The sequence below is a fragment of the Juglans microcarpa x Juglans regia genome, chromosome 2D, assembly GCF_004785595.1.
Source record: "Juglans microcarpa x Juglans regia isolate MS1-56 chromosome 2D, Jm3101_v1.0, whole genome shotgun sequence".
Lineage (NCBI taxonomy): Eukaryota > Viridiplantae > Streptophyta > Magnoliopsida > Fagales > Juglandaceae > Juglans > Juglans microcarpa x Juglans regia.
This window is the reverse complement of record NC_054596.1, coordinates 29,155,428-29,178,178: the sequence shown is the minus strand read 5'-3', so window position 1 is coordinate 29,178,178 and position 22,751 is coordinate 29,155,428. Positions and strand designations below refer to the sequence as shown.

The following is a 22,751-nucleotide window of genomic DNA, read 5'->3' as shown; positions in this document are numbered from 1 at the left end:
AGATCATTAATAGCTTACGTAGGGATGTATATGATAAAATATTTTCCTGATAAATAATAGAATTAACTAAAAATAAATGGACACCATAGTACTAGAAGACAAAATATAGAAATGCAAAGGGAAAAGGAAAGAAAGAAAAGGCCTTAATTTACATAGTTTTTAATCTCCAATAAAGAAATTGAAGACTTTTCTTCCATAAGTAAAAAGATTTCATTAAAAAGCACTGAGGAGCACAACCCTAGTACACAAGAAATATATAAGAGAATACCTATCTAGGAGAGAGAGAAAAATAGAAATTCGGAAATTTTTAAAAGCTAGAAAAAAAAAAAAAATCAAACTATCATGAGCTTCTATCCATGTATAAAGAGTTTTAAAGACGTTCTTTTTCAGCTCTACCACTGGATCTTCCCTACCTTCAAAGGTCCATGCATTCTATTCTCTTGAAACACGCCACATTAAACATAAAGGAGCCAGCCTCCACACCACCAAAATATTACCATGCCCCTGCCGTCCTCCCCAACTCACCTATGCCTCACATGCCCTCTAAGGCATTAACCCAATCAAAACCAAACGTCTCAAAAATCAAACACCATAAATCTCTCACTACATCAAAATGTAGAAGAAGATAATCAATAGACTCCTCGTTCCTCTTACACATACAGCACCAACTCACCACAATCATGTACTGCTTCCTCAGATTATCTAACGTCCTTACAAAATTCCTAATATCGCCATCCACACACACATACACAAACACTCTTGAAGGAGCCTTCACTCTCAAAATGCTCTTCCACGTAAATGGGGAGCCCATTGGTAATATTATGACCTCATAGTAAGACTTCACTTGAAACTTATGACTTATAGATGTGATCCAACAAATACCATCCACATCCCCTCGTCGTACTCTAAAATTATACTTCTTAATAAAAGGAAGACACACGAAATATTGGATTTCCTGAATCACAAGTCTTATATGCTGTGTTATGATCACCTCATACTGATAAAAAGTAACCAAATCCACTGCTGAATCTTGTACAGGTCTAGTAAAAAGAATAACCCAATGAGTACTTCCATTTCAAATTTGCATATTTTCCGCTACCCACGCATCCTTACAAGGATACCGTACAACTCCAGGTGAGGTATCTTCAGAGGTTGACCCTCACACCAAACATCACACGCCAGAAACTAACCTTTGTTAAACACCCACCAAAAATTTAATAAATGTTGACAAAGAGTCCCACCCCCTCCTGATATGTTTCCACAACCCGACACCAAATGGCCCACCCCACTACCTCTTTTGAACGACGATCATCTCCACAAACTCCCATAGTTGGTATCTATCCCACAATCTCCATAAAGCATCTCCCTCGCCACATAACACCATAACCATTTACCCAATAAAGCATGATTAAAGAAAGATAATTTTCGAACCCCCAAACCACCCAATTTCTTGGGAGTGTGAATAGTCATCCAATTCATTAATTGAGACTTAAACTCATCGCCCATTAATCAACCACCATTAGATAAATAAAGTCTTTTCCAGACCGCGAACTGTTCTTCCACTTTTTGAGTATGCCAATCGAAATAGATGTAGCCTTATAGGAAGCACCCAAAGGCAAACCCAACATATTTCTTTGGAAAAGAAGAAACCTCACAGCCCAGAGAATTGGCCAAGCTTTCCACTTCTCCCACCTGAACAACAGGAATGATCTCATATTTTGCCAAATTGATCATCAGACTTGAAACCGCTGCAAAACATAAGAAAAGACACCTCAAGTCTTGTAATTGTTCAGCATTTGCATCACAAAAATAGAGTGTCATTAGAAAAATGTCAGATAACAATCCCTTATCCACTGTAGCGTTCATCATCCTACTCTGCCATAACAATAACAAATACCAATGGCGATAGTGGATTCCCTTGTCTCAAACCACGAGGAACTACTAATCTAGACAGAGAACAATTACTTATAATATAAAACCGCACCAAGGAAATACAATGTGATATACAGTCCTTCCATATCTCTCCAAAAAGTCATATATATTCAACAAATATAGCAAAAGGTCTCTGTTTGCATGGTCATATACTTTCTCCAAGTCTAGTTTAGAAAAAGAAAAAATCACAACTGCAATCCCTGATCCAACTATCAAAACATTCATAAGCAATCAAAGTTGTTCAACGATCTTGAACAGTCACAAAGTTTCTCCTTTCATCTCTCTTTTGCAACCATAAATTAAGCCCTACTCTATACCTACCAAAACCGTAAAGCCTCATATATTCCCAAATAGCCACCAAACAACCCATCTAACCAGCCATATATACCCTCTATTGTCCAGAAGTTTCCCTAACCCATTCAAAATCCTAGAACCACAACATATCTTGACTGTAACTCACCATGATCACAGATTCCCTATTTTATCCTATGTCACAATCCTAACTTATTTTGCCATCTTTCCAGTTTGACGATTCTTTTCAAATCCTTTACATAGCAATAAACCAGTTGTGTGTGTAAAAGAGGTGATTCCTAGTAAGGTCCGTTTATCTTACAAATACAATTTCCTTTTGCACAGTTATCAAACATTAAGTAACTTGAGAACAGAAAAAAAAAAATGAATAAGCTTTCGAGTCACTCAAAGTAGAGCTGGGTGGTGGGCCCCAGCAATCCGGCCCTCCCAACCAATCTGCCAGCCAGAAAATCCACCGGTTACCCAAGGCGGGTGGGCGGATTCATTTAAAGATAAAAGCATACGGGCGGGTGGCAGGCATGGGTAGCCCCCCACCTGCCTATATATAACCCAACCGACCGCCTAAATATATAACATTGAAAAAAACCCTAATTCTATTCTCTTTTTACTCTCGGTCTCAACTCTCTCTCCCACCACTCACTCCTTCCTTCTCTCCTCTCTCTTCTTCTCCTCCTTCTTCCCACCTTCTTCTACCTATCTTATTGCAGGTCCTGGGTCGTGGATCACTCGAGCTAGTTGTAGCCAAGAGACCCACAACCATTGGATCTCTCAAGCTAGTTGTAGCTGAGAGACCCAATGGCCATGGGTCTCTCGATCTGGTTGTAGTTGAGAGACCCATGGCCATCGGTAGGGGTGCGCAAAAATCCAACCCACCAACTTCGAGTTCAACTCCACATCATCAGAGTCGGAATCGAAGCTCTGACAAAATTAAGTCGGAGTCAAATTTTTCATGTTAAATATAGCATATACCTATATTTAAGTCTATAACTTATGCTCAATACTATGCTAGTAGAAGTGCTAATAATCATGGCATAATATATTTATAGTATCACATATATATATATAAATACTATAAATTCACTGCTAAATATAAGCCATGTACCATTACGAATCTATACTATGTATATAGTAGTCTACTATGTGTACTCCTAGATTAATATTAGATGTATGCTATATAATTTATATTAAGGGTATACTATTATTTTATACGTACATATACTATAAATAGGCTTGAAATTATAATAATTGATATAGGGTAAACTTTATATCATAAACCTTAGCGTATACATATATTCAATAGTAGCATATTTACTTGTATAAATCTTAGAGTAATTGTTAATGGTTATATCATGAAAAATTATAAATAGATTTTACATATACGTAATACTAGTACATGCACTAGTGTATATCATAGAGCAATTTTTATTTTTTATTTGGCACTAGGTATCCAAGAATAAAGCTCCGACTAATCCCGGGGGTACACAAACCCTTAGCAAGGAGTTTCCCACAAGTTCACCTCGGGTAATTCAATGGGAAGTTGCCCCAATCCGATGGCCCTCAGAAATTGTTTGCACCCAAGAAGATTTGAACCTTAGATTTGGATATCATAGAGTAATTGTTAATGGTTCTATCGTGACATACTTAAATATAACTTATACCAATATATGTACTAGTTTCACAACCATGTTCCAATTATAGCATATACTCATAAAATTTTAATTTCAATCATCCTGGATTATATCATTATAGCTTATAACCGTAATACTATATTTGTTTTATAACCATGATTTAACTATCAACTTAATATTTTACTCATATTGATACTATGATATATATTACTTAATTTCTATGTCTATCCACTTTCATATTGTAGTATAATTTATATTATGATTTTGTGACTTATACAATAGTACCATTACAATTTACAATCATCTTGACCACCAATTATGCATTCATTTTTTGTTGTGAATATCACAATCTTGTGATAGCGTTGGTGGGTCTGAAATGAGAGAAAAAAAAATCTTGCATGTTGAAATTCTACTTCAACATCCACTTTGATTTATGGAGTCGGAGGCGGAGCAAATTCTAAGGGTATCGGAGGCCGGATTTGGCCTCCAATTAAGTTGTCGTCAGAGTCGGAATTTTGGATTCCAACTCCAACAATGTTGATGCTCAACCCTAGCCGCGGGTCTCTCGATCTTGTTGTAGCCGAGAAACCCATGGCCATGGCCGTTGGTTTCTTGAGTTGGGTTTCCCGGCCGTGGGTAAGTTGTTTTTCACTATTTTTTTTAAATTTATAGTTCGATCTACGTATTTGAAGTTTGATCTATATTTTGGGATTTGAATATGAAGATTTGGGGTATGGATGTGATTCTATGAGGTTGTCTCTGTATGTGTTTCTGGAAGAGGGTTGGGGCAAATCGAGTGACCGACAGCCATGATGGGATTTTGCTGAGCAAAGCATACAGGCAGTGGGTTCAAAAATCTGCCTGTCCATTAGATGGGGGGCAGATGGTCAGCGGCTTAAGGTGGCGCTCAGGGCAGGGTGGAAAATAACCACCTCCCATGCGGGTGCAGGGGCCAAGGGAGGGTGCTCCGTGAGAACTTTTCTTCAAACTTAAGAGGAAAGGTAGTTTCAAATGTTGTCCCCTTTCCAGCTTTCCAGTAATTTGCAACAAGTATTTTTTTAATAAGTGGAGTGGAGCAACCAGCTTTTAATGGAGTTTTCATACAAAACTTGGCACATCAACTTGAACTGGAAAACCACACCTGCTCAAAGAAGAAATCACCTAAGTAAAGGATCAGCTAATTCTCCTTCATAACCACAGTCTGCAAGTTGACTCAACCATAAGCTTGCTTGAATTAGGAGCTTCAACAAACAGTAACACAAGCATTTCCAAAAATACCAAACTTCACTTAGAATTAGCGTTGTCCTAATTGCCTTCTATAGTACTTTGTTGGAGTCCAAATCATTGCCTTGACCACCTCTCCTCTTGGGTTAAGCACTGACAGCATCAGCAGTTGTTCGCCAGAGTCCAACAATCAAGCAGGCAGTGTAGCCAGAATCTGACTACCGAGCAAAACAGATTCCATGGAATCAGACCAACCATACTGCCTGCTTTCAGAAGGTTTCTGATAGGCTAGTCAATCGGATCATGTTTTGGCTTTCTTTTAACACGCTTGAGCCCATGAGGTCAATGGCCTGTTTCAGGCTTTATGAACTTCCCATTCGGCCCATATGTAGCCAACCATACGCACCACACACCATCATTTGGCCCCATCTCCCATATCATCATCTCATTGGGAAAACTCATTCAGCCATCCCATGGCCTTAAAAATCTCATAACCTCATTGCCAACCACAAATCAATGCCACCTCATCCATCCTTGTGATTTTGATGAAGTGCTTACAGTCCCCACTTCCAACCCCGATAGTGGGTTTCTTTCAGGCTCATCTATATCCTTCTCAAAAAATGTCCCAATGGGTAAAGGTGCTATTATGGTTACACCTGAATAGATAATTTCCCTTTTGGTCTCCCCCTCCTTACCGAATTAGTTTAGAAAAAAGAAAAGAATATACACCCAATCGACACCTCCACCAAAACACCAAAGCCAACATAAATCAAGTCAATCAGCCCATAACAATAGAGCAATCAAGAAATCTTTTAAGAAAAATGGAGGCCTTAGAAGTTTGCCCAATAGTGGCAGTGTGACCACCAACACCTAATCTGCACCAAAACAACTAGCAAGGCATTGCCTTTACCAGCCCACCACCGCCATAGCCTTCTCTGTTTATCCCTTCCTCTCTTCATACCTGAATACTAACCTATAAAGAAAACCAGAGAGAAATCCAAGGCTGACAGTTAAAGAGATACAAGAACTGGCCAAACAGTAATATAGGTTACGAATTTTGATTTTATATATAGGCATCAATCATGTTGGCTATGGTTGGACCACTAACACCCAAAACTCACAACTGATTTGACACAGTTGGCCTCCCACTTCCAACCCCGATAGTGGGTTTCTTGCAAGCTCATCTATATCCTTCTCAGGTAAAGGTGCTATTATGGTTACACCCAAATAGAAAATTTACTTTTTGGAGTCCCCCTCCTTACCGATGGTTTCGAAAAAAGAAAAGAATATACACCAAATTGACACCTCCAACAACCAAAACACCAAAGCCAACATAAATCAAAGTCAATCCGCCCAGCAATCATATAAGACCCCGTACTTTTGAGGTTTCTAATTTAGGAAAGTGAGGGTTTACATTATATAATTTGGGTTTCTATTTTTAAAGAATGAATTAGGGTTAGATCGAAAATTAGGCCCTTGAGCCCGCATTCATTCCTTGAGGTTAACTGTTGGGATCCTAGGATTAGACCCAAGGATTATGGATGATTAATTTTATGAAGATTTAGAAACCCACGAAGCCCACTAGGCCCAAGTGAGCCCACATATGTTATACCCGAAACCTACTTGCACTACACTTCTAGTTACAAGCACATGTCTAGTTCTACTCCAACCACAAGTCACCTATTCCTACTCCAACCACAACTCCTAGGTCAACTATGACTCCAAATCACATTTAAACACTCCACTAAACCCATAACACTAGGACTACCACACCCCTTGGACTCTACACCCTCCAAACTCTATTTATAGACACCATATGATAGCCTACCTACCATTACATGAGCCCTAAGCATGGCCCCCTCCAAGGCCACGAAATTCTCTTTAATTTTGTGGTAAAACCAAAAGCCCTATGCCCATAACCTTGCTACGACATTCACACCCTAGGCAATCAAGTTCCAAACCACGTAGCTAAGCCATGTACTCCAACCCAACCTTTGAATCAAGCTCTTCCTTTAGGTAACTATCACTCTCATCACTTAAAAAAAAAAACTATCACCTTCTCTCTTCTTCTTTCTTTTATGATAGTTATGTTAGACAAATGCCATGAGATCATATGAAATGAGTGAAATTTCGATTTCGGGCTAGGAAATACACATGCTAGAGTTAAGTTTCATGGCATTAGAATACATCTTTATACACAAGATTGGACAAGCATACATATAGGATGATTACTTGAATGAAATCATGCATATTTGAGGATCTAGACCCATGATTTTGATGGTTTAAACATTGGGAAAGATTTTACAAAGAGAGACCAGGAGCAATTCGGGTGACATGTAGTGTAGGCTTGAATATGGTGGATGCATAAGGTTCAGATTATATGAACTCACATGACTAATTGTAAATAGCATGAATAATTATAGGTTTGCTAGACAAGATTAGGTTTAAAGATCCAAGAGTACATAGGTATGAATTGTGATGAAGGATGATGGACTAAAATGATTAAAGTGATCTACCAAAAGTTACGGGCTAATTGACTATTTGGAACCTCAATAGGTATTTGAGTAGTCCAATTGGAGAAGCTTTAGTCTTTAAAGTGATGACATACGAGATTATAAATTGATGCGATTACATCTATATTGAATAGGTGATTGTCGATGTGCTAATTGATGTCCAGAGTTGCAAGATAAGTAATATAATTGTGCCATTCATTGTCACGCATATTTTCTAAATTATGTAAGTAGCATGATCATATCCTTTAAAGTATGGTAAACAATGTTTTAGAAGTATATGTATTTATGACCCTTTATTGAAAGCCCCTTTTTACATACCCAATTATGATATGATGAAAGTGAGTTTCAATGTCATGTTATTATATGTTTTACATGCATCATGATATGTTTTCATTTATAATTACGATAAGCTATCCATTATGTGTTCTACACGCATCATGGTAAGAAAGATAAAAGACAAATTATGAAAGAAGTTATGGTTGGAGAGGAATGAATGAAATCTCATTCAATTATCAATTAGATATGGTAGATTAAAAAATGGGATCCAAAACTTGAGATAGTGGGTGTAATCCGAAAAAAGATTCATAAGTGGTTGTTAATGGAGTTGAAGTTACCAAATTCGGAGGAGTCGGTATTAATTTTTGCCCAGATCGTTACGCCTTTCGTGCGGGTCGGAACTTACCCGACAAGGAATTTCGCTACCTTGAGGATCGTGACCGGACAATGGACAAGATTAGAACTTTTTTCCTTCATACTTTATTCCAATGGTCGATTTTTATAGACTTTAATGGCATGAACATATGATTTCCTTGTATCTTTAGACACTCATGCATAGCTACTGCTCTTGTTTATGTCCCATGTACTTGGCTTCACCTTTTTTAATAAAATTCTTATTTACTACTAAAAGAAATGGCCACTAGAGATGCATGGTACCAATGCAATTATGAGTGGATGTGCAAGTCACAAACCTAAGCGTGGTCCACCATAGTATGTTATGATAAGTTAAGAGGTTCCCCTTGTGGCCACAGGCAATGGAGCCGGTGCACAACCTTGCACATGGGGGTTAAGGTGTGCTGGTCATTAAAGAAAGGGAAGAACAAATTTAATGAGTTATGCATAGTACATGTTACATGTTTATGTTAGTATAAGTATTAACTATGCACGTTTTTCAATGAAACCCTAGGTTTATATTATTTTTACTGCATGGTGTATTGCTTATTGAATATTCAACTCTTTTTTTGTATGTTACAAATGTTTTAACCATCCTAGGTTATGGTCAATGTGAGAAAGGTGTTGCAGGATGGACTTGACTCAAGGAGATGAAACATAGGCCTAGGTAGTTTTTGAGATATTTAGTTATATGTTTTCGATCATTAAGTTTATTTTGTTAAGCACATGAGACTTGAATGATTTTCAATAAGTACTTCAGCATACTCTCTTTTAAATTTTAATGAAAGTATGTTTTATTTTAAATTATGGAATCTTTTATACCGGGCTTCTAGGTAAATGGTTTTAAAGGTTAGTAGCATTATGGGTCTCTTAGATTTCTAAGAAAAATGTTATTCTTAAACCTTACGTGAGAAATGCACCAAAAGTGGCAGTAACACATCACGCAACTTAACCGTATCGAACCTTGCAACCTCGAGCATAAGGGAAGGTCATGCTGATGGACAACACGAGCAAAGCCAAAGGCAAGCAAAGACCTGATGAGCACGACACTGGGCAAGCAAAGACTTGGGTGAGCAAGAGTAAGCAATCGCAACATTTGGGCAAGCAATGACAAAGGCGACGGGCGAGATTAGCACTTGGCGAGCAATGATCGAAAGCGAGCAACAAGATGGACAAGCAAAGTAATAGATAAACCGGGCAATGGACAAGTAACAAGCAAAGCAATACGAGTCCAAGCAAGTACTCGTAATGTATTCCCCATACCTCTCATAAAGACCCAAGCAAATGCTCAAAAGTAGTTTAGATGTGCTCGGAGGTAACCCAACCCAATCAAGTGCTCAAAAGCGTGCAAGCACTCTCACGGAACCCTCAATCCCCACCAATACAACACCCGTTACAAAGGAGATTTATGGACTCACATGCCACCTGACCATGCGCAGCTAGCGTCAGAGGCTTTTTCACTACGTGTACGACATTCACAAGCGGTAGACTAGAGGACCAACCCCACCTGAGGAGCTCATCTCTCCTTGGTCGAGCTTCTGGAATGCGGTAGGGCTGACATCATTATGGTCTTTGCCACCATCTCAATCCAACATACACCTGGACAATTGGGAGTTCGACGACCAATCAGACCAATCCCCCACGACTCGTGAGAGATAGCCTATGACAACTCTTTTCCTTTTATCCCTCTCGTCGGCCATCACTTCTCTTTCACTCCTTGTCTCCGAAGCTCTCTCTCTCTCGAAGCTACTCTGAGCTCTCTCCCTATCTCATTCTCCCCCTCATATATTCTAACTTCTTCTCTAGAAAAAGTGTACCCTGGCTCTCTTAAGCCTAAGCTCGCACGCACTTGGACACTTGAGGTCATCATTTGCTGGAAAGACAACCCGCCAACAACCAAGCTCGGTAAACCTTCACTATACGAGGTAAGTGACTTCTTTAACAGTACTTACAATGTGTGTGGATGAGTGTGGATTATGCTGTTGTTTCAAGTTCATGACCCTATGTTTCTATGTTACACCAAACGAAAGTCGACGGTGCTATATGATGAATGACCAATAGTCATTCTCTCTTTTCTCAGATTTAGCTCTGCGTAGTTAAGGATAACTGGGAGTTGATCTAAGTATTGCCTCGTTCCTCTCTATTTCACTATGTTTTACAAGTGGACTAACGGTTTCTAAATCCCTTACCTTGCTTTATCATATCTTGTGGTTAGTTTGCCTCATATATGTTGTACGTTATTTTCTGGTGTCGAGTTTCAGTTATATTTTGCCCTTTGAATGGGTTCACTTCATGTATTTCACTGCAACATTAGATCTTTTGCAATATTTACTTCTCGGTTTCAAACCTAGTACGATGACCATTATGTGGTTTTATGGTTTCCACCTAGCACGTGTTGTGTAATTTATTCACACTTTGATGTTGATTGTATAAATGTCCTTGTTCCTGGATCTTGCCTTATATATATACGGGTTGGTTTTTTCTGGCTTTAATAAAAATGAGTGTGTGCGTGGGTAACTCACGATCCTGAGTCGAGATGGGGTCTTATCTCGGTAAAGCTCCCATGGTCACTTAGGAGCATGTAATAATGGAGTGACATCCCCTAAGTTGACGTTAGGTGATCAACGGACTCGAGCAAGACAGTAATGCTCTCAAGTCGAAGTCGTTGCCTCTCTCTTCTAGAGAAGGCTAGAGGATGTTGTGGTGAAGGACAAGACGTGAAACCAAGCATTACTTGTAACAAAGTCATACACACGATCGTTACGCGCGGTGTGGCGAATGGAGCTAGGGTGTGTGCACGACCATTATAAGGGAGGTCGTGGTGCCCACGTTAAAAAGGAGAAAGGGTTTAACAAGATTATTAAGGAAATGGGAGGGCCTGGGGTTCTCAGATGAGTTTTTGGTTATTGAAGAGCTTGGGGCTCTCGAATGAAGAACCTTATATTTGACGTTGGAGCATCGGATGCTCGGAATGGTTACTGTATTAAAGAATATATATATATATATATATGTTGTTCGGGTTGCTGCAGCTCTAAACTCACGAGCATTATTGGGTTGCTCAGGACATCTTTGTGATATTTTTAAAGGATTTGTGTTCAAAATACTCACAATTTTAAGGTTAATTGCTGCTTGGTTTCCTGACATTTGCTTTCATGCTTTTGCCCATTGCTCAGGATGATGTTAGTTTGAAATCCTATATATATATAAGTTGCTCGGGATTTGTTTGAGCATGCGGTATTGTATTTCTTCTACTTCATCATTGTTTGGATACAAGAAGCCTCTCAACTCATCTCATCTCATCTAATCTAATCTAATTATTACAATTTTCCCAAATTCCCACGCAAAATACAATAAACAATTCAACTTTTTCAAATTCCAAAACAAAAATAATATTCTAACAATATTTTATTCAACTTTCATCTCATCTCAACTCACTATCCAAACCTCTCCTAAATATTATGTTTATATTTGCATATTCACTGTCTCTACAAGCAATGTATAAATAGTCATTGCTTTAAACTTACTAAGATTTCTTGGAATCTCATCATGGTAGTCTCACTATGGTTTTGCCCCTTGAACCCGTAGACCTTGATGCAAATATAGGTGATGAGGGCGTGTACAATCATGAAGACCCAGTACAGCCCAAGGAGTAAGACAGTGGCCCATCCCCCCCGTTTGGGTTATTATTCTGTAATGGACTATGTTTGTCTAATTTAGGTGAATTAATGGATAGTTTATGGTCTATAATACCTTAACAATTGTGGAGTTGTGACTTATGGATGGTTTATGATGCCCAGTTTGATGTTCTAAAATAACTTCTCTAAAACCGATGTCTTTAGTTCTACATATACCTTATTCATTTCAGCTGCGAATATCTATACACACGTATGCCAAGCATACAAGCACACAAAATTGCACACATCGCAAGGGGTGTAGCCCATGCATTCCAAATCCTGATGTCACGAATTTCCGCCAAATCATAAGTGGGGGGCTGAGAGCATCACACTTTATGGGACGTGGTGTAATCAATAAATTTTTTAAGAAATATGGAGGCCTTAGAAGATAGCCCTAGTGGAAGAGTGACCACCACCACCATAGCCTTCTCTGTTTATCCCTTTCTCTCTTAACTCCCCAAAGCCATACCCTAATACTAACCTATAGAAAAAACTAGAGAGAAATCCAAGGCTGACGGTTAAAGAGATAGGAGAAATGGCCAAACGGTAAATTAGGTTACGAATTTTACCAACACCCGAACACTCACAACTAATTTGACAAGGTTTTTTGGATTTCAAACCACCTACCCACGGAACTGTCATAATCCAACCAATATCCATTGACTTGCACTCAAAACCATCATGTAGTTCAGACTCTTTAACACCATGCTTACCCTAGTTTAGCACATCCAACAGTTCATATGAGGCGACAACTTAGTGCTGCTATTCCCCATCCCATTTTGCATGTGCAAAACCCACTAAAATCCGAAACCCAACAAGGAGAAAAATTTGCAAACTATGCTCTTCATAATCATATACGAAACTTGATTGAAAGAGGGATACTGTTCATCCATCTACTCAGAAGATCAAACCCTGCCTCTTTCCACAACTTGAAAACTTACAATCACTTGAATATTCAAACCAGAGATCCTGATGAAACATCAATGAATCTGACTCAAGAATATTTCAATTAGCCCAGTTTCTATATTGCGTCCTATACACAACAACCATTGAGACAAACATGGGCTGTCAAGTCCATTCAGGCATTCACCAATTCAATTAAGGGTCTCCAGTAGATTTGCAAAGGAAGATAAAACAAGAATATATAGGCGATGCAGAAAACATTAATCAGATATATTTTCAAAAACCACCAGAGAATTGAATATGAAGCAACCAGAACAACTCCAATTTCAGAATGCTAAGAACCCCTTCATCCAGAACAGTAAAAAAATTCAAAAAAAAACACACTCAAAAATTAAAAGCAAGAGAGGGAAAATTTTAGCATCTAAAGATAAAAAAGAAATGAAACTGAAAAGGGAACTCAGTCCCCTTACGGTCATGTCACAAGCACATCTCTCGGCTAACTCAGCTTCCAGCAAAAGTCAGGCAAAGAATAAATCAGAAGTAGTCATAGCATAAAAATAATTGTCTACACTAGCAAAATTGAACTTCAAACTCACTGGAATGACAGAATAGAAACCATTTGGAATCTGTTGAGAAAGTATTCCCGTGCGCCAGAGAATTTGAGATGCTCTTTGAGGTGACAACCTATCTTCCTCGGAACTTATAGGCGATTCTTTATTACTTAAGGTCTCTTCTGGAGAACCCAAAGAAACTGATCCAAGCTTTTCCATAAAATCTGAAGGCCACCATGAAGCATTTGAAGGCCCTTGCTCTGCTGGCCATGCATCATCTCTTGTCTCCTCCATGTCTTTAAATATTTGGAATGTAAAACCATTTCGCCCCACGTTTTACCCCATAAAAGACGCTTTCAATCTAAGAATAATCCTTAGACAAAAGAAACATTGGATTGCACACTCTAATTGCTCTGAATTCTTAAAGCTGGAGGCCATAGGACCTGCAGAACACAGACTGAAGGCAAAATATCACATGTTTGACAAGCAAACAAGCTAGAATAATATTAGAAACAAGGTGTCCTTCCAGACACAAGCACAAGCAGAAAGAATAAATCAAGAGAACTAAATTTAAAAGTAACATATAATATAAATTCTGCAGTCTCTATAGAGTTGGTGATCCTCTACTAATTAATTAGCCAAAACCAAGAAACAGCCACTTAAGTAATGCATAAGAACTTATTCTATAAGTATGAATTATTTCCAAGGAATTTAAGAGCCGAAAACAGCCCAACCTAACTGTGAAAAAAAGCCTACGCAAGCTAAAACACTATTCACAGGTCAATACCAGTCTCACCAGATCACAGCCCTTCCATATAAAAGATACTGTCAATACCTAACAAAAAAGTTTATGAGGGAAAAATTGGTTCAACTCTAAGGATGCAGAGTCTTACCTATGCAAATATTGAGGTTCAGAAAACAATGAACAAACAAAGCAATTCGTAAACACAATTTTGATATATTGACTAGAGAAAAATAAGAAGAATATAAGCATGCATAGGCGATGCTCAGGTATATGTCGCATATACCTGGGCTTTTGCATATTTTTATTATCAATAAGATTTTGTTTAACTATCAAAAAAAAGAAATATATAAGCAGTTTCCAAAGTTAAACCTATAAAAACTCTCACTATATCCAAAAATCTCGATAGAGAAACAAGGAAGAAAAGAAATTTGAATACATGCATATACCTGAATTTCAGTAAATAAATACAAATAAAAATAAATTGATGACAAGGAACTTGGATACTGTACAAACACAAAATGTCTTTTACACAGTTAAACCCCGGACCCGTGTAACATGCCCACATTACGCATATCAAGTAAATCATCGGCCTTTTCCCAATGGGATGTGGCCCCAAAAAATCATTTGCACCCAAGGGTACAAACCTTAGACCCAGGGGAAATAATTATATCCCCAAAGCAAGACCAGGGGTGTACATAAACCAGCCGCTGCTGACGTAGACTGACCGAAACCGGCAGAGAAGAACCGGTCGGCCGGCGGTAACAATTTAACAAAACCGATGTCGGCCGGTTCGGTCTACGGTTCAGGCCCGGTCTAAACCGAAGAGCCGACTGACATTAATAAGTATATTTTTTTTAATATATTTCTTATACAAAACGACGCCATTTCAGTTTGTAACCCATTTAAAAAAAAAAAAGAACGAAAACGAAGCCATTTGTTCTAAACCAAACGGCGTCGTTTTTGGGTAGGGTTAGGAGTTTTGAATCCCCCTCCCCCGGTTTCACTTTCTCCTTCCTTCTTGATTCTTCGCACTTCGCAGCCGTCATTCTCTTCTCAGACTCCCTCTCCCTCTGACTCTCTCCCTCTCCCCGGACCTCACGTCTCACGGACTCACTCTCAGAATCTCCTCTCTCGTCGCCGACGACCCACATGCCCCACAGCCCTCTCTCCTCTCTCGTCATCGACGAACCACACGGCCCACATTCCCCCTGTATTGGGGGTCATTAGACAAGCTGAACTTGTTCATGTTAATTGCAGTTGTGCTTGATCCACGAAGCAAGTTAGGACTTCTTACTTTCCACTTGAGGAAAGTTCATGATGAGTTTCGTGCTGAGGAGTTGGTGTCGAGTGTGAAAAATGTATTGAGAGATTTGTATGAGGAATTCGGCTCCACCACGAGTACCCAAGAACGTGAACAACCCCCTCCAATATCTAGAACCATGAATGTTGGTGATGGCAAGCATAAGACCAAATGGTTCTACGAGTGGTATAAAGCATCTTCCGCCATGGGATCTAATATTGCCAAAACAAAAGGGGATTGATATTTATCGGATGGTTGTGACGCACTCTCCACATCGTTTGACTTGTTGACTTGGTGGAAAATTAATGAGGCTAACTATCCTATACTCGCGAGGATTGCACGGGACTTATTAGTCATGCCTGTTTCCACGATTGCGTCCGAGTCAGCATTTAGTACGGAAGGTCGTGTGTTTGATCCTTTTCGGAGTTCATTGGCTCCGAGAACCATTGAGGCACTTATTTGTACTCAAAATTGGTTAAGGCATCCGGCAACAACCATTGATATCCGGGAGGCTATGGATAATGTGGAGAGCTTCATAGTAGAATCAGGTAATATTTTTTTGTTTTCATTGTAATTTAATTTTAGTATTTTTTATAATCCAAACTCACTAACATTTGATGTTTTATTCTTATTATTAATATTTTTTAATGTTTGTATATAGAGTTGGGCACATCTTCAAATGTGACAACTATTGAAGATTGAAGGTTGAAGGCTTGAAGTTGAAGTAGCAAATATGAAGATCATTCTCAATTTCCCAATTTGTTGTTATTTAATTATGTTATATTTATTAGTTGCATTTTGTTATGCTTAAACAATTTGTTTTTGTTTTTTTTTTTTTTTTTTGGTAATATGTATTATGTAATACTAAACATCTAGTGAAGTTTTTATTTTTTTTTAATTATGTAATAAGTAGTAAGTAATAATTAATATAGTTAGTTACTTAGCAATAGTAGAAAATTATAACTTATAAAAAAAAATAGTAGAAGATTATAAATGACATTACTATAAAAATGAAATTAACTCAAAAAAGGCTCAAAAAGAACTTGGATAATGAATTGAAGAAAAAAAAAAAGGCCCAAAATAGATGCTGAATTGGTCCAAATAGGGCAAGAAAAAAGGCCCAAAAAGGGCCCAAGAAAGGGGCCCAAACCGATCAAACCGACCGGTAACCGGCCGGACCGATTCCGGTCGGTTTCGATCGGTTTTTATGACTACATTTTGATGGTCGGTCGGTTTCGGTTTTCCCACAAAACCAAACCGACCTAGTCGGTTTTCAGCCCTAAGCAAGACCCTTACCACTTGATTAAAAAAACAAAGAATAGAAGAATAACTAATTATTGATATATTAATTATTTTCTACTTTTAAAAATAATTTTGGTACATATATTAGAATTCCTAGAATTATCAGTTATAAGCAAAAATGTGGTGATTGAAATATCATTTACTAAAGCCTAACGAAACAATATCTTGTTTTCAATAAAAATTGTTTAATACATATAATTGAATAGAAATCCAGTTTATATTATAGTAATTTGTAACGAACTAAAAGTCAATATATGTATCCATATGAGCTATTTACATATCCACAATCCCTGCACCCTACCTACCGCACATTCTCACACATACTAGAGATACATACTAGCAATGTTTCACATGCACTCAACACAAGTGTCCATGAAATGCAAAAATGTACATAAGTCAACTGGCTGGACCACTAAGAATTCTTTCACCTACACATTTTAACAAAAAGTCGCATGCAAAACTTAGAAGGTGAATCAGCAATGATATAGTTTTCAACCCAAAGTTATACACTAAAGAGAATGTAGTGTGGCAAATCAAAATGATTGTAAACATATCTAAATGTGTTAAATCTCGATGGTCTAAAACTTCTCTTAAGCATACACTTATCAAAAAAAAACTTCTCTTAAGCATACATTAACACTAATCCCAAAAATCAATCTCTAGCATGAGAATTCTTTCATGAGTAGTGCTATTTGAAGGCCTTTACACCATATGCCCATACACAATCCACATGGCATAATTTGATTTATAAGATTCAAATTTTAAAATTTATCTTCCAAATCAAATTATGTCATATGGATAGTGTGTGGTGTAAAGGCCTTCAAATAGAATTATTCTTCTTTCACATTACCTTCAACATGGTCCTCACATCTCTCACCAAGATAAAGAGGTGTACTTTCAAAGGCAGAACTAATGTCTCCAAGAACATAATCATTGAAAAACATATAATTTGAAGTCATCATTGGAAAAAAAGGAAGAATTACTAACCCAAGAACAATTTTTTTATACACCCAAATACTTAAAATCCTTCATACAATGATAAACCCACTAATCACTGTTCCACAACTCAATTCATGACAAACAACCATATCATCATTTAAATTCAAGTATATCTTTTAGGAAATAGCGTAATTCCCAACTTCAGTCACTCCCAGACATCAGATTTTCAGGATCAAAACCAAAAGCCAAAGAACTGAAAACAAATAACATATAAACAAAATTTCAATCAGATTCCAAATTCTTCAGAAGATGCCCATCACTCCAAAAAAGCCCAAATGACACAATACTTCACCTCAGTCCCTTCAAATCACACACATTCCTAACAGACACACTTGCAATCCACCTTTCGTTGAACAGATATATCGAAAAAACAACCCCGTACCATCACAAACACCCAAAGAAACAAGTCCACACCGTCACTATATTTCCACCAATAAAATACACTTCTCTATCAAAATCAGCTCAGGATTCAGTTACATAAATAAAATTGAACAAGAATATAAAAATGTTACCTAAAGACGAATAAATAGAATAACAAAAGGGATCAAATTACATATGTAAATTTAAAAAAGGAAAATTTTTACCACCGGCAGATCCGAGCATTTGAATCCGAGTCTCCTTCATTATACACCAACATTCGAATGTCAAACAATCCGCATCCAAATCCTCATCCCCACCTTCCTACGACGAGGCGCCGAAAATATCTACCGACAAATATAACTACATATAAATGTGTGTGTATATGGAAATACAGAGAGAGAGATTGATGTAAACCAGGAAAAGAAGATGACGGAGGTTTGATTGATACAATTGATCGCTGAGGAAAGCGATGGGCTTTTCCTTTTCAGAGAGGGTGAGAGAGGGAGAGAGAATTGGAAGGGGAGAGAGGAGATCAGTAGAGTGAGGTGGTGAGTCACGTGCAGAAGGAGAGCCGGAATCGATCTGGATCTTTGGGGACCTCTCCCCGACAGCCAGCTGTCACTACTGGGTGGCTCACCAACATTCGTACCTTCTCGTTTGCCTGAATTATTCTGCAATATATTAAGTAAAAAAACTTAAAAGTCTCATTTGGTTATACAATAAAATTAAATTATTTTATTTTATATAATTATTATAAATTTTTTAAATTTTTATATAAAATATAATAAATAATTTAATTTTTTTAAATTTTAAAATAAAAATAATATTATAATTTTATATTATAATAATATTTTATTTAATTTTTAAAAAAATATCTCATCCCATCTGAATGAACTGTATAATTAAACGAGACCTTACTTATAAACATACTCAGCACTTATGTCTTTTACCTCACTTAAGTTAATAAAATATGTATTTTAGGTCTCGTTTAGTTACACAAATAAAAGAAGATAAAAATTAAAAGTTAAATAAAATATTGTTAGAATATAATTTTTAAATATTAAAAATTTAAAAAAATTGAATTGTTTATTATATTTTGTGTGGGAGTTTGAAAAAATTGTAAGAATTATATGAGATGAGATGGCTTGTATAATCAAACGAGAACTTTATTTTATTTTATTTTTTATAGAAAACGAACTTCATTAACAGACATCAATCTTAGAACTGTAAATTACATGTGGAAAGATCCCACCACAAGCAAATGTCATTGACATTCCAAGCAAGTCTGTAAGCCTATGCGCAACTTCATTACACATTCTTCCTATATGTCGAACTTCACAACTGATGGACCTTGCCATCAACTCATTTACATCCTTTATGACATTGCCTAACATAGACATGGATGGCTCAGGCTATTGCAGCTCCTTTACCATGATCAGAGAGTCACTTTCAATTATGAGGTTGTTGATTTCCAAATAAACACTAAGCTGAAGGCCCCTGAGTGTCGCCAGCATCTCAATTTCTACTGCATCACTAACATCCTGCTCTTTCTTGCTAGCTGTCATAAGTACCTCACCCTCACAATCTCTATGAAGTGCTCTAATACCTGCACTGTGATGTGTTAGAAATATGGCTACATCACATTTAATTTAAACACTCCTAGAGGTGGATGTTACCATCTGCGATGGTGTCTCATTGCTTTTAAAGGTTTCCTTTTGGATTCTTTAAACATCTTCTGCACTACTAGAGCATGCCCAACAGCTTGTTCAGGATGTAAGCACTTGTTCTCAAAAGTCATTATATTTTTTATGTACCAGCAGCTCCAAGATATCATAAATAAAAGTTCAAGATCATCCTTCCTCCCATCTCATTTAGTTGACCTGTAATATCAGTCTAATTTCTGTAAAAATGTTCTGCTCTAGCAATAGGCAATTGTTTATTCCAGCACTCTTGTATAGTAAGGCAATAGCAAAGTGCATGTGCCACATCCTCAATCTCAGAACCACAAAATTGGCACATCTCCTCATTCAAAACCGGCCTCTTTCTTAGATTATGTTTGGTAGGCAAACTCTCTTTACAAGTTTTCCAAGCAAATATCTTGATCTTAAGAGAGAGTTGGATAGACCATATACTTTTCCATAACTTCTGCAGGGACATAGTCTTTGAGCACTCACCTTCCATCCCAATCTTCTTTGATGCTCAGAATAATCTATATGCACTCTTCACACTAAAGTGTTCATTATTTTCAGGGGCCCAAATTAACTTATCAACTGATGTATAAGGGTTGAGAATCAGTTTCAGCACCTCATTAGCAACATCTGTAGGTAACACTGATCTCACCTTCTCCACATTCCACCACTTGGTATGATGATCAATTAGACTATCCACAATTGCATTATTATCTCTGATTTCCTCTTCTCGCATGTTGTTGGCTAGATTAACATAACCAGGAATCCAATGATCCATCCATATATTAATGAATTTACCCTTACCTACCCTCCATCTACACCCCAATGCTAGAAAATCTTTGACTTCCCATATTCCTTTCCACACACAAGAGGGATTATAGCCCAACTTGGCATCCAAGAACTAGACTTTTGGAAAGTACTTAACTTTAAAAACTTGGTGGAGCAAAGTAGAAGTTTCTTGCATAATCCTCCACCCTGCTTAGCTAAGAAAGCATCATTGAAAGTTCTAAGATCCTTAAAACCCATTCCCCCAGCCTGTTTGGTCTCACACATTTTGGCCCAACTAATTCAATGAATTTTATGTTCCTCTTTTTTATGACCCCACCAAAATTTTGTCATCATTTGTTCAAGTCCGTGACATAAGCTGCTAGGGAGTTTGAAACAACTCATAGAATAAGTAGGGATTAAGAGAGCTACAGCCTTGATAAGAACCTCTTTTCCACCTAGGGATAACATCTTCTCCTTCCAGCTTTGCAACTTCTTCCACACTCTATGCTTGATATCAAAGAAGGCTTTATTATTTGATCTACCAACTAAGGGAGGTAAGCCTAAATACTTCTCATATTGTAACAATTGCTAAACACCCCCCCCCCCAAAGAATGACATTATCTCCTCTTACTTTACAGCATCCACATTCCTGCTAAAAACCATTACAGTCTTCTCCCTATTAACTTTCTACCCTGATGCCTCTTCATATTTATCCAACAATTGTTGAATTCGAGTGTTTTTTTCAATAGTAGCCTTACATAACAAAATACTATCATCAGCAAATAAAAGATGTGAAGAGCTCCTCTACATATTTGGATTGCAGATAATTGTCTCTCTTTCAATTTGGTAAAGCAAAGTGATAAGACCTTCTGTGCACGGTAGGAAAAGGTAAGGAGACAAGGGGTCCCCTTGTCTAAAACCTCTTGAAGGTATAATAGGACCTTTAGGCTCACCTTTTATCAATACTGAAAATGTAACAGACTTGATACACATCATCATAAGTGCAATCTATTCAGCTTGAAATCTCATCTTACCCATAACAATCTCTAAGTAGCCCCATTCAACACGATCACAAGCCTTGCTCATGTCCAACTTAATGGAAATGTATCCATCCTTGCCTTGTCTCCTGTTCCTCAACAAGTGAATCATTTCATATGCAACTAGTACATTATTAAGAATGAGGCGCTTATGTACAAAGGCACTTTGGGAGCTAGATATAATATCATTAAGGACAAGCTGGAGCCAATTAGCTAACACCTTAGAAATCAATTTATACATAACATTACATAAGTTTATAGGCCTAAACTCAGTAATTTTCTCAGGCTTCATTCTTTTTGGAATCAAAGCAATAAAAGTGTGGTTAAGAGTAGAGGGAAGAGTACCACTTTGCAAGGCCTAAAAAACAACATTAGTGACAGCATCACCAACAATGTGCTAGGATTGTTGAAAAAATACGTGTCATTTCATCAGGTCCTGGGGCCTTAGTAGGATGCATCTGGTCAAGTGTAGCTTTCACTTTTTTCTTTTTTGAGCTCCTTCAACAGGACAACCCTTTTAGAAAATCCATGGTACTGGTCTGATTAGCAGCAGTAAACAAAGACTGAAAGTAATTTAAAATCACTTGATCCCTTGCTTCTTCAAATTGCCAAGCTCCATCCTCATTCTTCAAGCATTTAATCTAATTTTTACTTCTCTTTTGGGAAACTTTATGATGGAAAAATTTAGTATTACGATCACCCTATTTTATCCAGAGTGCTTTAGACCTTTATTTTCAAAGGATTTCTTCCCTTTCTAACCAACATTGGAGATTATTACGAGCAGCCTAATGAGCCTCCCTTCTAGTACAAAGTGGATCACTAGTTTGAATCTGTTGAAGTTGATCTTGAGCCTGCTTGATGTCTTTGTGAACCAAGCCAAACTTGTGTTTATTCCATGCTTCCAATCTCTGGCTACAACTTGCAATTCTAGTAACAACATTGTCCATAGACAGTCCTTCATGCCCCCTGTGATGATCTAGCAATCACACATTCACACTCTTCATCTTCCACCCACATAGTTTCAACTCTGAAAGGCTTTTTCTTGCTTCTCAATATTTTATTTCTCTCAAACAGAATAATTGGTAAACGGTCAGAATGAGCAACAGTTCCATGAAAAACTCGAGTAGAAGGAAATGTATTACACCA

The 22,751-nt window shown here is 37.6% G+C and overlaps 1 protein-coding gene across 1 annotated transcript in view; it reads right to left on the bottom strand.

Annotated features, from left to right (window-relative positions):
* LOC121248034 (serine/threonine-protein kinase EDR1-like) overlaps positions 1-18,748 on the bottom strand; it is a 45,335-nt gene extending 26,587 nt beyond the window's left edge. The window contains 2 exon segments of the mRNA XM_041146388.1: positions 13,452-13,863; positions 18,337-18,748. Of these exon segments, the coding sequence (XP_041002322.1) occupies positions 13,452-13,700 (249 nt within the window). The 5' untranslated portion in view covers positions 13,701-13,863; positions 18,337-18,748.
* Between the last annotated feature and the right edge of the window lie 4,003 nt (positions 18,749-22,751).